Source organism: Pezoporus wallicus, unplaced genomic scaffold (assembly GCF_028554395.1).
Source record: "Pezoporus wallicus isolate ANWC-B61680 ecotype Strahan unplaced genomic scaffold, APGP_CSIRO_Pwel_v1 contig_4722, whole genome shotgun sequence".
Classification (NCBI taxonomy): domain Eukaryota; kingdom Metazoa; phylum Chordata; class Aves; order Psittaciformes; family Psittacidae; genus Pezoporus; species Pezoporus wallicus.
Window position 1 is genome coordinate 3,315,223 of NW_026641840.1, and position 16,595 is coordinate 3,331,817.

General features: G+C 43.8%; 1 protein-coding gene and 1 long non-coding RNA gene across 4 annotated transcripts in view; both read left to right on the forward strand.

The window, feature by feature from the left end:
* Positions 1–16,595, forward strand: part of WIF1 (WNT inhibitory factor 1) — a 62,839-nt gene that overhangs the window by 6,071 nt on the left and 40,173 nt on the right. For 2 of the 3 annotated variants that reach the window (XM_057425570.1, XM_057425571.1), the window contains exons 1-2: positions 13,028–13,197; positions 13,287–13,426. In XM_057425570.1, coding sequence (XP_057281553.1) covers positions 13,065–13,197; positions 13,287–13,426 — 273 coding nt within the window. In that variant the 5' untranslated portion in view covers positions 13,028–13,064. Of the gene's footprint in view, positions 1–13,027; positions 13,198–13,286; positions 13,427–16,595 lie in introns of those variants that run through there. The other variant, XM_057425572.1, reaches the window with a different exon arrangement.
* The window catches only part of LOC130608000 (uncharacterized), a 174,851-nt gene continuing 166,066 nt past the window's right edge, over positions 7,811–16,595 (forward strand). Inside the window, exon 1 of the long non-coding RNA XR_008974416.1 lies at positions 7,811–7,840. This is a non-coding gene — a long non-coding RNA (uncharacterized LOC130608000). The remainder of the gene's footprint in view (positions 7,841–16,595) is intronic.

Here is a 16,595-nt window from a genome sequence, read left to right on the forward strand (position 1 = left end):
GAAGAGTCCCTCCCCAGCATCCCTATAGGCCCCCTTCAGATACTGGAAGGCTGCTGTGAGGTCTCCATGCAGCCTTCTCTTCTGCAGACTGAACAGCCCAAACTTTCTCAGCCTGTCTTCATAAAGGAAGTGCTCCAATCCCCTGATCATCCTCATGGCCTCCTCTAGACTTGTTCCAACAGTTCCATGTCCTTTTTATGTTGAGGACACCAGAACTGCACACAATACTCCAGGTGAGGTCTCACGAGATCAGAGTAGAGGGGCAGGATCACTTCCTTTGACCTGCTGGTCATGCTCCTTTTGATGCAGCCCAGAATATGGTTGGCTTTCTGGGCTGCAATGTCTTTGATGATGTCTTTGTTGCTGTGAATGGTATTTTGGTAGAGGTAATAAAGGTGCAAATTATATAGCAGAAGCATACTAATGAATTAAATGCAGGATGATTTCTATTATGTGCTGTAAACAGAAGATGTACTGAAAGAAACTTATTTGTGTTGCAGAGTCACTCGGGCAAAAAACTGAAATGCCAGTTCACTAATCAGTCTGGAGGAAAAAGCAGTATGTGACTAAATAATTTAACCAGCTGTCATAATATAAGCAGAAATAAGTTGGGTGTGTATTGTTAGACCCTTATAGGTGTGCTGAAACAGGCACAGATATAAGAACTGAATGAGAACATGTTAGGTCATAAAACGAAGGTTATAATTTTAAAGTCAACAGCCTTGTTTACAGCAGAAAGAAGAAAACATACAGCAGCTGAGGTAAGCACTCTTAAGAGGACAGAAAGGACTTACAGGCCTTACTTCGTGGGTTCATACCCAGGGAAATTGAATTAACCCTGCTACAAGCTTCAGGAAGTAAAATGGGGAAGATAGGCAGACCCAGCTTTTCAAATGAACCTTTTGTAGCATATTCCTTATCTTTTACATGTCTAAACATACATAAGACCGGTTTTTACAAATGTTAATCATTCACAAATCTAAATGAAAATAATTGGAAAACTCTCTAGAAAACTATGGGAGGGAAACTTTTCCAGCTGAGGTCTATAATAGCTATTATTAATTATTTGAATGAAAGTTGTACACGCACATTTGCAACCTAGTGTACACCTGCTATTTGTTATAAACATACAGAAATCTACAAACAGCTGGCTGTATCTTACATTGACCAAGATGGTATCTTCAAATTAATGCTTAAATCTACATTTTATGTGTGCAACTGAACGTACATAATTTATAAATGATATTTCAATTTTATTTATAAAATGTTTTAAACCCTTTGGTATTAAGAATATTTTTCAATCTCAGTAAAACCAATATCCAATAGCCTGAAACATAATTTTATTTTTGCTCCTACCCAAGCAAATTTTCCATGCTCCTTTTTCCTAAGCTCAAGGACAACTCCATGCCAATTTCTAGATACATTTGGGCCTATTTTTATTGCCTGAAAGAATATAAATATATGTATGAAGCTGAATTGTTCCATGAAAACAATAGTTTCTTCAATTGTTTCCATATATTTTGCATGATGATGTGACATTTATTTTATATCACTGCCTTGTGTTTGGTTTTAGCTTTCTTTTATAACATATCATTGCTTTCCATGGCTTTTTTACTACCTCTCTGAGCATTTCCTATTTAAATTATCACTTACTGAAGCCATGCTTTAGGACCTATTACTCCTTGCTGCTTCTCCTGGGAAACATTTTACTATGCACAGTTCAGCACTTTTTATATCACTTTACATCATTCATATTGACATCATGTTGGCTGTACAAGTTCCCTCATTCATTCTAGTAATTGTGGAAGTCTGGGCCCTTTTAAGTCTATCCACAGTTGTCATTAGGATGTTCTGAAGAACTCATGCCAAACAAAAGTTGTAGATAATGTATACATTTTAACACTCTCATTGTTCATCTGTTGCTCTCAGAAATCATGTTTTACTTTCAACTTTTCCAGAATTTCACATTATTTCTTCTGCTTCTGACATCTGGTAATGCTGTAGCGCTGTGACTTATGTAATGAATGGATTGCTGAGGACACATACAAATTCCAGATACTCCCTCACTCATTTCACTGCATCTCTTCCTTCTATGGGTTTCTGTACTGGATTTATTTATCTTAACATACACACTCTGCTTTGCCTGTTTGGTACTCACTGTGGGGTACTCATTACTACATAAACTATGTGATTCAAGTAGATGCTGTATGTAAAGGAGAATATTAACCTCTTAACAAACATGTTACGAGGTTGCTGTCCTCACTGTGCTTCGGGTGCTGCTTGTGTAGTTTGGAACCAAAAAGATTCGTGCTTGTTCTCTACAATCTACAACTTGCATAAAAATATTTCTGGGTCCTGACCATTGAGCCAATCTCTATCTCCAGGAATTAAGATGACAAAAAAGAAACCCCTGTGTTGAGCTCTATAAGCAGTATAGTCCATTTTTATGTCAGTCAGGTACCCACTGTCGCTACCTGCCATAGACAATGAACCCAGAAGTCTTCTGGAATACCTACTGATTTCAGTAAAAAAGCAGCACCAGCCCCTGCAGAGATTCAGAAGTCTCTTATTTTCTCAGAATAACCTATTTTAATTTGATATTTTTCAGATGTGTCATTAAGTAAATATGGAAGATATGCAATTAAATATGCAAATGAAATGGTTTGTAATTACTGTGTTTAAAGCGAGGCATGTCACATTCTCTTGCTGATTGGACCTTTTTAGTTTCTGAATTTGGCAACACCCTGTCCTACATCTGCTACTGCATTTCTTCTCGCATCATTCTTCCCTGCATGGTAAGGATTAACACCCCTTGGCATTCAGTTCCCCAATTCCTTTATCTATCATTACCAAGTCCTCACCTGGAGTATTGTGTGCAGTTCTGGTGTCCTCAACATAAAAAGGACATGGAACTGCTGGAACAAGTCCAGAGGAGAGCCATGAGGATGATCAGGGGACTGGAGCACCTTCCGTATGAAGACAGGCTGAGAAAGTTGGGGCTGTTCAGCCTGGAGAAGAGAAGGCTGCGTGGAGACCTCAGAGCAGCCTTCCAGTATCTGAAGGGGGCCTATAGGGATGCTGGGGAGGGACTCTTCATTAGGGACTGTAGTGATAGGACAAGGGGTAACGGAGTCAAACTTAAACAGGAGAAGTTTAGATTGGATATAAGGAGGAAATTCTTTCCTGTTAGGGTGGTGAGGCACTGGAATGGGTTGCCAAGGGAGGTTGTGAATGCTCCATCCCTGGCAGTGTTCAAGGCCAGGTTAGACGAGGCCTTGGGTGATATGGTTTAGTGTGAGGTGTCCCTGCCCATGGCAAGGGGGTTGGAACTTGATGATGTTAAGGTCCTTTCCAACCCTAACTGTTTTATGAGTCTATGATTCTACGAAGGGGACTGAAAAACCTTTGCCCTCAGTCCAGATGTTTTGATTTTCTGTACCCACTTCCACATGAAATCTCTTAGTCTGCCCCATGCCAAAGCCGTTGAAAGTCAATGAAGACTTTTATTCCCTCATATGAAATTATGTTTATAAAGTGTAATAAACATTATCAGTTAGAAAAAAAAAGTGCAACTTAAATGCTGAGGAAACAGAGAAATTAAAACTGTGGTAGAACATGATTTACTAGGGAAGCAACAGTCCACAACCAGAGAATGTAAGGGGCCCTAATTACAAGCTCTTTATTTTCGCGGTATAGTCTTCTGGTGTTTCAGATCATCTCAGTGTGCTAGTATAGCTCAATATACTTTGCTTCTTTCTAAATGATGTTATGTTACACAGCTTCTCTTGTATTGCAGCATGTCATTATACTTTTGCCTACTTCCTGTGTAAGCAGAACATGTCCTGTCTTCTGCTAATACATGGATTTTGAATGGAGCTTCTACAAAGCACTGCCTTCAGGTTTCCCTTATGTATGTTACCATCTCTCCGGCTGCAAAAAGGAAAGCAGCAAAACTAAGGAATTGAAGGGGATTTGCTGCAGGGAGAAGGGTAACTGTATTATTCCATTTTCTGCAACAACATGGCAACAGGCTGTGTTTTTATAAAACCAAGTGACGGGAAAGGAAGAGCTGACAAATGAGCAGATCACCACACTGTCATACTTCTGACCTAAAATACACACACATGAAATGCAGGGGGCAGGTGGTCCCACTTTGAACACGAACCACTCACATTCTGTTGTATTTCCAGATGCTGTGCGGTACAGCAGCACCAGGAGCCCAGGGCTATGCGGCGGCAGCAGCTGTACAGTCATCCCAGGAAGATGGGGGCTTTGAAGATATATAAAGAGACAGAAATTCTAGCCCCATTAGGTCAATGGCAGTTTTACCACTGCCTTTATTTCGGCTAGGATGGCATCTTGTGTACCTGACTCATGTCCTACCAAAACTCTGGACTGAGTATCAGGACATCTGCCCTGCCTACCCCTGCCCTTCTGTTTCCTTGCCAGTTCCTGCTTGGGGAAGGTTTGAACTGGGAGATGAAGGGGCCATGCTCCCCATCCTTTTAGCACTGTTCAAACTATTGTGTTGCATTTCATACAACACATCTGGATCCCACTCTGCGTAGTGTACAAAGGCAGCATGAGAATACAGTTGAATGTTTGTGCTTCAAAATCACATGATTTTTGGATTATTTTGTTCTCCCATGCAGTTTAATGCCAGGGGGAAATGTATGGCCTGACGTGATTTTTCCCCCACTTTACAATTCACATATTCTTTACCATATGTGAGCCATTATTTCATACTGCGGCATCTATAATCCCTCCCATGTCTATTTTTCCCTGCCACAGGATGGGCAATATACATTTGTCTTTCTTGCTCCTAAGGCACTGTCACTCTGATAATCTTCTCAGACATTTGCTGTAGTTTTCCAAGCATTTTCCTAAAATATTTTTATATGCTTTTTTTTTAAATTGTTTTGGTGAGAAATCGTAATGATCTCTTCAGTTTTAACTTTGATTTTGCAAGCACTCAAAGTTTTCTTCCTAGGCAAGTCACAGACCACTTGATCAGTTATCAAAGAAGCTTGCATGATCCCGTAATCACAGAATTCAAGCTTTTGATCTCTGGTGTATAGTACATGCGTCTAAGGCTTTGTGGGTAGCCACGTTCAGCAACAAGTCATACACCTCTCATACATTTCATTCCTTTTCAGTAAGCAGTGTTTATCAAATCTGCCCCATTATCTCCTTCTACGTGGTAAAGCCTCTGAAGCTGATGTTGCAGGTAAGTAACTGTGATAAAAGAGGTTGCTTCATTTGGTGCAATGCAAGAATAATTCTGTAAAGGATGATTGCTGGTGTCAGCTGATTATTCATGTTCTCTGTCATTTAAGGTAGGAACTTAGTTGCATCCACGCTTCTTCCCTTCTCCTTCTCCTTCTTCCCTTTTACGTTTTACTTTGCTGATATCTTCTAGCTTTCTCTCTTAAACCCCACTAAATTCAGTGTTGTTTAGCATAAGACAATGTCCTCTAGAGTGGAATACTTCTTCATAATATCTAAGAAGATTTGTCCCAGATACAAGTAACTGAGACTTTCAAAAAAGAGCTAAAAGAAGAGTTAGTTTATGCAGAAATGGGATAGTGAACAATACTAGCAATCTCAGAGGGTACTGAATCTAACACAGACTGTATTATTACAGTTTGCATCTTGTGACTGATTTTCTACCTGAGAAGGTATAATCTGCAACTGAAGCTCCACATCCATTTGGGGACATCTAGGGGGAAGTAATCTATTGTATGTAATAATGTGTGAGGACAGACTGCACTTCTGTCACAGACAGGACATTTAGAGAATGTCTTTTTTTCCCGCTTTGCTTCTAACTACTTGTGAAGAGATATTGAATACACTTTGAGACCTATACTTATGTGTCAGAATTAGTAGAAAACAACTGATCAGTTCACAGACATTGTGAATATTGTACAGATGCCATTCTCATAAGAAGCCAAACTAAAAATGAAACAATGTCCTCAAGAAAAATTAGCAGTGTGGCCTTGTGTACTGCACTTTCCAACATAGCTCTGAAAAGAGTGTTGCAGAGGTAACAAACAGCCAGAGAAAGAGAAGAAGAATGACAAGGAATATGGAAGATATAAAGAGAAAGTAAGGATGTGCATGGTAGGGAAGGGACAAGCAGCTGGAATCATAATAATATTTAGAGCACTAAGTAGTGGAGAGCCAAAGGATAAGGGTTTCCTAAGTCTGCAAAATAAGGGAATGCACATGGAAAATGACATTAAGCAATTCAAAACTGGGAGATTTCCTCTTCGCCCCTAGAGTGGCCAATTAGACTGGAATTCACTGTGTCTGGGAATAGGCATTGCCTGACTCAGCCTGACAGCCCCCAGTGCTGCTCCAAGATGAGACCCTGTGGCAGCCCGGGTCTGTACTGCAGGCTGGCATCCTCTCACTCCTCCTCATCCTGCCTGGTTACGCCCTGACCTAGAGCATCCCCTCAGCAAGCTTTGTTCCCAGGAAAGCGGGGCAAACAACTGCCCTTTGTATCACCCCAGAAATCCACCCTGGTAAGCAGAATGACACAATGGAACAGGATTTCTGCTGCTTCTGCAGAAGAACCGATGTGGAACACTAGGTCCTGGACCACCCGCCTGAGCTAAGGCTGCCATTCCTAAGTAATGTTATGTTCCATCCTCTCTCAGACAGCACAGGACAAAATACCTGGGTGAAGCCGTAATGCTCTTCTCATTTGCTATAAAGTACTCCGGAAGTTTCATAAATGCAAACAATAAAAGGAAACTCATAGAAATACATATTTCAATATAAAGTTTTCCTTTTAATTATTTCTGAGAATATTTCACAACTAAATACTTCAACGGAATTTGGATACATTGATTTAACTTTTAAAGTCCAGATGCTAATCTTATAAACAGGAAAGGTATGATGAATGATGTTAATACTGAACTAATGTAACTATTTAATTTAGCATGTTTTTCAGTGTTTTAAGGACAAATAATTCTCATTATATATATATTTTTCAATGAAAAATTAAATAATTGAGATTTGAGAAAACTGAAACAATTAAAAATATACTTGCGTGGAAGTTATCTATAAAAATGCAATAAAACAAACAAAAAAAGGGTCTACTTTTCTTTGTTTAAAATTACATTGTTCTGATAGTTTTGAAATGAGTGTTCATATCTCTCAGTCAAGCACAAAATCGGTTTCAGAAATGGAACTTGCAACTTGAAGCAAAGTTAGAAGTCATGTCACCAGGAGAAAGATCTGGGAACTGATGCCTTCAGGCTAATAGCAATGCTCAATTTTGGGATTAATTGATAAAATAGTTAGTCTGCACTGTTTCTTTTGAAAAAGGAAATCGTTACACTTTACATTTACCACAATCTATTATAACAATGAAAATTACAACTAAAGCAGTGCAATTTGCTGCCGCAGTTTGAAGGAAAGTTAGGTCTGTTTTTTAAGGGCTGAGAATGGCACACAGGTTATATAGACCTCCCCCCCCCCAGCATTTCAAGCATTGCAAACTCAATGATTCAAAAACTTTTAAACCTGTTACTTCATTTTCTCCAAACTCCTAATCATCTGGCCTTCATCTTCCCGGCTATACTATCCTTTTTAAAGACAGAGCTGTACATTTTTGCACCACCTCTGACATAACCTACCTGGATTCCAGGATTCTGCAGACAAGACCAAAGGTCTGGGGTCAGGCACCCTGAAATGAAGAACAAAAATCGGTGACCGACTGCGAAAAAGAATGAAGTAACTTGCCTTTTGCCCCATAGGAACGTGACGGAAACAAGGACATCTCTCTCTAGCTTCTTTAGTGATGTGATCATTTTTACTTCTGCAAACTCCTGTCTCCTTTGCTATACACTTTTTAACTTCAGCAATAAAGGGGCAACTGCTCTAAAAATAATTGTCTTCTTCAGTATCATACCTGGTTTAAAGCCAGACTAATTCCATGCTCTCCAATGGATGAGCCAGGAATATTGTAGAAAAGAAACAGATAATGTCATAAGCGGTATAAAGTAGGAGACCTCTCCTGCCTCTAGAGTGTGTGATGTTACAACCTTTAAAGTGTTGCTTTAATATAGTTTTTAATGATATAGACTATGTTCTAAAATAAATAATGAGAAAGCTATATTCAGAATAATTGAGGTGGAGTTTTGGTTTCCCATTTTAAATTCCAGAAACTTCAACATATTCCAGTTCTAGCAAAAGGGATTTTTTCTAATAAAACCAGGTTTATGATTTTTATTTTTTTTCCCCCTTACAGCTCTTAATGCCAGTTCTTTCAGCCTAACCAGAATTTAAGGGGACCTAATTCCCAGTAAATAAACTTTGTCTCTGCTGAAACTGGCAGGAATTTCATGATTCTCTTCAGTGAATAAACTCAGTGAAGACTGAGCACTTATGAAAATCCTGCTGCAATTTGGCATCTTCTTTTTTATTTAAATTGTGTAGGTGTTAGTTATTATCTACCAATGTACCACAAAGAAACAAATCCATAAAATATATATTTACTATTTCTCTACACCTGAGGTGAAGCAGCATGTATAACCTTTGGGATGAAAATTCTCACCTCAGGCCATATTTATACACCCATTATAGTTATTATTTATGCCTTTTTCTTCCTCTTTTTATATTGCTCATAACTGATGATCAAAGCAGATCAGGGACTGACTTCCATATCCCTCCCTAGATAGATCATCATTCAAACCATCCATTCATTAATTCATTCCATGCCTGTCATCAGGGGGGATGCTGTCAGTTGCAACAAATGATGGAGCAGGCTGCAAAAGCACTATATACACATTCCTATGAAAGTTAGTGGATCTTGAAGCTGCATTCACAATGAAGTTCTGTTTTCATTTATGTTTTCCATTTCATTAAACAAAGAACCACAAAATGTTCTAATCCACTATTATTATCCACTCTCCACAGTGCTCTTGATTCACTTAAAAAGTGATTATTATTCCCTGAAATATGTCATGTAAGTTAGGAGAAAGCAGCATTTCAAGGGATCAAGAAGTGCTTTTACCTAAATCTTCACACTGAATGCAAGCAGGCAGTACAAACACAAGCTTTGCAAACCACATCCTCAATGAATCTCGTGGTAGCACAACACTACAGTGGAGAGAAGCTGTGAGGAATGGGCACTGTGGTACAGCAGGCCAGTCCCAGCACTAACAGAGGGCTCACCCAAGCCTTGGTAGATGTGTTTGAGGAAGAGATGCCTGGTGTGCCACAGATACAGAGGTGTTTACGGGCTGGGATAGTGTGTAGATGCAAATACATACCCAGTGAACAGTATTTCAGTCACTGCTTACTACTTATTTCTGCAGAAGATAAGCTGATTGCTACTTTGTGCTTCCCTTTGTTTCACTCAGAAGTGTTTGTATTGTACCATTGCAGTTTCAGAAATGATGGCCCTGGGTTATCACTTAGCAATTAAATTCTCTTCCTTTGCTAGATCTTTAGAAAGCCCCTTTAAGTGATAAGTAACAATGTAAATAATTGTATTAGTAGTTACAAAGTTCTTACCTATATCAAGGTCCCATTTTAACCTCTTTCTAAAAGCTTTATAGTTCAGATATTATTTTTCTCCACTGTATTTTGCTTTAGTCTCAAACTTAAAATTGCTTGTAGAAACTCCACCTGGAGTACTGTGTCCAGCTCTGCCCCCCCAACACAGAAGGGACATGGAAGTCCAGTGGAGGCCACAAAGATGATCAGAGGGCTGGAGCACCTCTCCTATGAAAACAGGCTGAGAGAGCTGGAGTTGTTCAGCCTGGAAAAGAGAAGGTGCTGGGGACATCTCCTAGCAGCCTTCCACTACCTAAAGAGGGCCTACAAGAAAGCTGGAGAGGGACATTTTGCAAGGGCATGAAGTGACAGGACAAGGGAGAGTGGCTTTAAACTGGCAGAGAGGAGATTTAGATGAGATATCAGGAACAAATTTTTCACTATGAGGGTGGTGAGGCACTGGCACAGGTTGCCCAGAGAAGCTGTGTCTTTTCAAGGCCATGTCTGCAGGGACTTGGAGCAACCTGGTCTAGTGGAAGGTGTCCCTGTCCATGGCAGAGGGGTTTGAGCTAGGTTGGTTCTAAGATCCCTTCCAACCCAAACCATTCTGTGACTCTATGAAAGTTGGTCTCTCTACCGGTTTATCCGATAATTCGAGGAGATTCGCGTGTGTCCAGCCCGCGGGGCAGGGCCCCCATCACACGACTGGAGCGGCGGGAATAGCAGAGAGCCGGTGCCTGTGAGAGAAGGAAGGGGGAGCTCTGCAGACCCCCCCAGCTGCAGTGGACATCCCTCCGCCATCTCCCCGCATCCCCTCCCTCGGGCCTCTGGGCCTGCAGGTGGCGGCTGCGGCCGGCAGAGGGCGGCATCGCACCGGCAGTCTGGCCCGGCCGCGGAGGGGAAGCGGAGGTAGCGGAGCGGGCAGGGAGAGGTGACGCGCTTCGAGTGAGAGAGCGGAGATTTGATGGGATGTGAGGAAGAGGTTCTGCACCGTGAGGGAAGTGAGGCACCGGTTACCCAGAGAAGCTGTGGCTGCCCCATCCCTGGCAGTGTTCAAGGCCAGGTTGGATGGGGTTTTAAGCAACCTGCTCTAGCGCAAGGTGTTCCTGCCCATGGTAGGGGCCTGGAACTAGATGATCTTTAAGGTCCCTTCCAGCACAAACCGTTCTGTGTTTCTATGAAAGCACCGGCTAAGTGCTCTCAGCAGGTAGGGAGCATGAATTCACAAGCAACCTCACCCACAGTTACACTTTTAACAGCATATAGTCAGTTAGGGGTAGGCACAGAGGAGTGCGTAAGATTAAAACGCATTTTGCACAAAATGAATTATAATGAAAATATAGTGAACAATCACCCTTATCTGACAAGCATCTGGAGGTGGGGCAGTTCTGTCAGAGCACATGCGCTGACTTCAGCTTTTGCAGCCAGAGCTTTTCCGGCTGGGCAAGTTACTGGGGAACCACCAGTGGATTTAGGAGAACTCTGTTCCCACCTGCGATTGCCTGCAGATGTGCTCCTCAGTTGGGTAAACTTGTGCGAGTCACCCTCTCCCCGTGTGCCAGCTCCCACACATAAAACGTGGTGAAGCCAGGAGGAAAAGTGTCTGAAAGTGCTGCGAGGTGCACAGGTGCCTGACATGGCCGTGTGTGTGGAAAAGAGATGTTGGGTTTAATGTTGTGTTTCGTGATTACAGGGTGCTAAGGAACGTGTGTCTGTACACGTACACACACAGTATGTGAATACATTTCTCTCTCTGGGACATGTGTGTGCTTCTGTGGAAAATGTGACAATAAAATCCTGCGCAGAGATAATGACAGAAATGGGGGAGAGGAACCCCCTCTGGGACAGGAACAGTGAAATGGAACTTGTAAAGTGACCACTGACAGTGGCAGAGGATTTCTCAGGAGAAGATGAGGAAAAGTTCCCGGTAGAGCGTGTCGATGGGAGGGTGGTTGTTTTATTTTTTGAATGTAAAACTTTTGCTTAACAAACCACCATCCCCAGTCTGGCTGTGCTCTTTGAACACAAAAGAAGAGAAATGATGATGCAGTAGCTTTTAGAATCATAGAACGGTTTGGGTTGGAAGGGACCTTAAAGATCATCTAGTTCCCTGCCTTCTTCAGAGACACCTTCCACTAGAGCAGGTTACTCCAAGCCTCATTCAACCTGGCTTTGAACACTGCCAGGGATGGGGTAGCCACAGCTTCTCTGGGCACCCTGTGTCAGTGTCACACCACCCTCATAGTTAAGAATTTATTTGTAATACCCAATCTAAATCTCTGATTTTTCAGTTTAAGTTTCCCCTGTGTGTAAGCTGAGATGGCAAACTCCACTCCAATAGATCTGTCATGGCAACATTGCAGTGTTTTTCAGAGTCCCCACCGTTCTTGAGACCTTTGGACAGAAGTGAGGCAGAAGACTTTTCTCTCTTCAGCACACTGGCATGTTTACCATGCTGCTCCCTACAGCTGGGAAGAGCAGTGTCCCTCCTGCAAAGCCTGGATTGTTGCTCACCCTGTGTCCTGACCTGCTGGTGTGGCTTTGCTGGGTCTCATCGGTAGCCCCAACCCAGCTGCACCCACAGGCCATTTTGGTACTGTTTCCCTAGCTCGAACATAAGGACATGGAGCTGCTGGAGTAAGTCCAGAGGAGGGCCGTGAAGATGATCAGAGGGCTGTAGCACTTCTATGAAGACTGGCTGAGAGATTTGGTCTTGTTCAGCCTGGAGAAGAGAAGGCTCCAGTGAGATCTTAGAGCAGCCTTACAGTACCTAAAGGGAGCCTACAAGAAATCTGGTGACTTTTTACAAGGGGTTGTAGGAACAGCCTTAAAATGACAGAGGGGAGATTTAGATTAGACAGGAAGAAATGATTTACTATGAGGGCAGTGAGGCACTGGAACAGGCCAGGTGGGACGGGGCTTTGAGCACCCTGGTCTAGTGGAAGGTGTCCCTGCGCATAGCGGAGGGGTTGGAACCAGATTGTCTTTAAGATCTCTTCCAACCCAAACCTTTCTATGACTCCATGAACTCAAGCACCACATCTACCAGGTGGCCTTTACGTACAAACTGAAGTCTCTTCATGCAGACATGAGTTTCTTCAACGACGTTTCTGTGGCTGTGCCCCTTGATTGCCAGGGGTCCGATGAAGCCCCTGAGGGCTGAGTGTTGTGATTGGCACCCGCGGGAAACGCAGCACCTCGTGCCCAGCATGTGCCCGGCACCGTGCGGAGGAGGTGGGTGCCTGCGTGTCAAGCACCGTGCCCCGGCACTCGGCTTTGCCCGGCGGCCGGAGGTCTGCGGGCCTCGCTGCTCCGGCGCCGCACTCCGCCCTGCGCGGCGGAGGAAGGAGCGCGCCCGAGGGCGCCCGTCGGCCCCGAGCCCCGCGCTGCCCGCCCCGTGCCCGCCCCGTTCCGCGCCCGCCTCCAGCCGCCGCCGGCGGGGCCGCCCCGTGCCTCGGGGCTCTCAGCGGCAGAGGGCGGGCTCGGCCGGCAGCGGCAGCGGCAGCGGCAGGGCAGGGGCAGGCGACGAGCCCCGGGCGGGCGGCGCGGGGAGCATGGCCCCGGCGGGGCGGCTGTGCGCCGCGCTGCTCTGCGGTGCGCTCAGCCTCTGCAGCCTGCGGGCCGCGCCGCGGCAGCCCGACACGCTCTACATGTGGATCGACGCCCAGCAGGCGAGGGTCCTCATCGGTAAGCGGGGCGGCCGAGAGGCGGGCGGGGGCACGGCCCTGCGGGGCTCGACGGGGCTGCCGCGCATCGCTCCCCTTTGCCTTCCGCAGGCTTCGAAGAGGACATTCTGATCGTGTCCGAGGGGAAGATGGCCCCGTTCACCCACGACTTCAGGAAAGCGCAGCAGAGGATGCCCGCCATCCCCGTCAGCATCCACTCCATGAACTTCACCTGGCAGGCAACGGGACGGGTAGGTGCGGACGCGGCGAGGGGCAGCTGTTTGTACGCAGGCAGGTGGTTTGGCTTCGGGGGAGCTGAGGAGACCCCCCTCCGAGGCGTGTGACCGTGGGGCGCCGCCGTCCTGCTTGACCCCCGTAAGCAGCGATTCAATCCGGGGCTGGAGGGGCTCCAGCAGCGAACACGGAGTAGGGAGGGCTCGGGGCAGCCGGGATCGCGGCTGAGTCCCCGAGAAAGCGTGTCTGGAGGGTGAAGAACGGGCGGGAGTGCCGGGTGCGCGCTGGGGGACCGGCCGGCCGTAGGGCGGGAGCATCGGGCAGCTCCCGAGAGCAAGACACGGGTAGCCTTTACTGTTAATAACATTTCACCTGACGGCAGTTATATGAACACAGTTTTCCTTCAGCTTTCTGTAGCTTATGGACATGTGCTACAGGTTATTCACAGATCTCTACTTACCAAGTGTGCATGCTTCATTTATAGCTCTGGCAAATAGTAATTCTCTTCTGCAGACTTAATTTTGCCAAGTTTAATTGCAAAACCGTGTAAATCTGTGTCGAATCCCTTTGGGTTCGTTTGCCGAAAAGATAAGGGTGCGTGACATATTTTCGGGAAGGAACATATGCACGATTTGACACACTGACAACATATGTTAGATTTGCATAAAGCTCAAACACTTTGGAATACGTTACCGTGGATGCAGGAAAAAGAATCATTTTAAGTTAAAACTGCCGGATAGAATTAATTTATCTTTACAATGCTGAACATTGACTTTAAGGAGCTTGACAAAGATGAAACAATATTTACCTTCAAATAATCAGTGAAAATTGGTTGTATAATTCAGCTAATTGCAGCTGCACAGATTTGGTTGTGGTTTTGCTTGTCTGAAAGTACTCTAGAGGACTTGCTTGAGGTGCTGTCTGAAGCCCTTGTAATTTTTGTAGTCCTCACAAAGCCTTTGAGTTTAGGAAACACTTCATCTCCTCTTTTAGGGAGGGAGAGGAATGTGGAGAGACAAAACTTGCTTACAAAGGCTAAGAGACTTGCTCAAGGTCTTCATCATTCCAGTCCAGCTTTACAGAGAAAACAACTTTGTACGCCAAGGGTTGGTGTTTAAATACCTAGAAATAATTAGGATGTTTGGGGACTATATTTCCTGCTCCATTTCTCTGCCAGCTTCAGTTGCTGTCCATGATAAATCTACCTCTTTTTGAAAAGGAGGATTGAGATGTTAGACTTTGTCCTCACCCTCTTGTCCATCTTTTTTGTGCTCCACTCTCCCTCCTTTGCTGATTTTGATCGACTTCAGTGAGAAGAATCACAGGCTTAAAGACAGCATATGCAAGTGTTCCCCTTGATGCAGCTTGAAGGATGAAATCCCTTCTAAGAAGCAGCAAAACTGTTTAACCCATTATTCCTCCTCCTCTTTGCTGAATTAATGAATTCCTGTTAGGCAAAACATAGTTAGTAAGTGAAATACCCAGATCTTTAAAGTAACATTATTACAGTACTCTGTACCTAGAACAGTGTGTCAATTTTCAAGTATTTATGGGTCAAACAAGTGTTAATATTGAGAGACTCTTCATTTGGAGACTTTATAATCCAAGCCAGCTACTTCTTACAGCTTCGTCCGTGTCCGTACAGTCAATGAAAACATTGTCATTCCAGTCTTATGGCTCTGGATATTTAGATACTTAGGCAGGCCTGTAGATGGAAGAGCAGGATTACAGCCAGCAGCCTAAGATAAGGAAGGAGTTTCAGCTGCCTAGTGTTTTAGGAGTTGGGGAAAAAAATGAGCATCCCAGAGAAAATGTCTTCTTTTTGGTATCACAAGCAGTCCTGTTGGTTTTTGCATCCCCCGTAGGTGTTTGTATACAGTTCCCTGTTACTCACAGCACTTACTTCCCCTGTGCCACTCAGCACTTTGCATGAAGAGAAGGGGCAGGAAAAAACATGAGTGTTTCTTTTGTAGCCCATAGGGCAACAACATCGTCGCCCACAGTAGTGTTGCAAAGAGAAGTAGGATAAAAGTTATTTGTGGCAAAAGGACACAGTTTCTGCAGAATTTCCAGTATTTTATGAGAGGAAGAAATGAGTAAATTTTAACAGGGTGTTTTCCGTGTTCTGGTTTGCTTTTAAGTGCACATGTGCTCAGAAGTTTCCATTGACACATCCAGGGAAATACTAAATACTTGCTACCTTTATTCTGGCAGAATACTTTTTTTGGGGGGAATTTCTTAAGTCAGGGAAGGGGAAGGAAGGGAAGAGAGGGGAGAAGGAGGGGGAAGCAACAAAAGAGGAAAGGGGAGAAGAAAGGCAAAAAAAAGGAAGAATGAAAAGAAATGGAAACTAGTACTCTTTGAAAGAAAGGCATTCAAGACATTGAAGTACTAGACTGCTTTCTGTAAAACAACTGTTAACTAGCATACAGTTGCCTCCTATTTGGTAAAACTGAAATAATTTCTTCCATGAGTCTTTTATCTTATGCTTTATAGACCTCTTAACTTTGTATCCCACTTGAGATTTGAAGATGTTTCTCTAGGACTCCCAGGTTTTAGGGACTATCAATCAGTAGTATATTCCACTGCCTCTAGCAGTAGCTAGACCCTTTTTGGGTACCAGGCTTTTCATCAGTAGGTACTGTCTATGTCACAACATGGTTCCTAACCCTGATATCAACAAGGCAGGGGAGTGAGAGAGTGGCTGGGTGCCAAGCAGCCAGCCAAGGTCAGCCTACCACATCTGGGATCTCCAAAAGGGTAGGGCTAAGTTTCTCCTGTCATGCACCTCACATCACTGTTTACACCTGTGGAAAGTGGGCATAACCATCCTGTGGGCAGATTGCATCTACCTGCGCTTGGGATAAATGATGATCCAAGTTGTAGGTGAGTAAATAATCCAACCCAGGGAGTGGGAATGTTTCTCAGCCCTGTACTGCTGCATATGACCATATTTTAGTTCAGAAGTGTCTGTTGAAAGGAGCATTTTAAGGACTAAACCTGCATTCTGTGTAAACCGAAGGGGTAAAAACCCACTACATTTAGGTGTCACTTTTCTAATGCCTTTTGTTACTTTTTTTAATGTGGAAAAAATGTTTTTTTCATAAACAAACAAAGCATTTTCACTAGAAAACGTTAACCAAAGAAAAGCGTTAACTTTGTAATTAAGTGTCAGGAATTATTAGG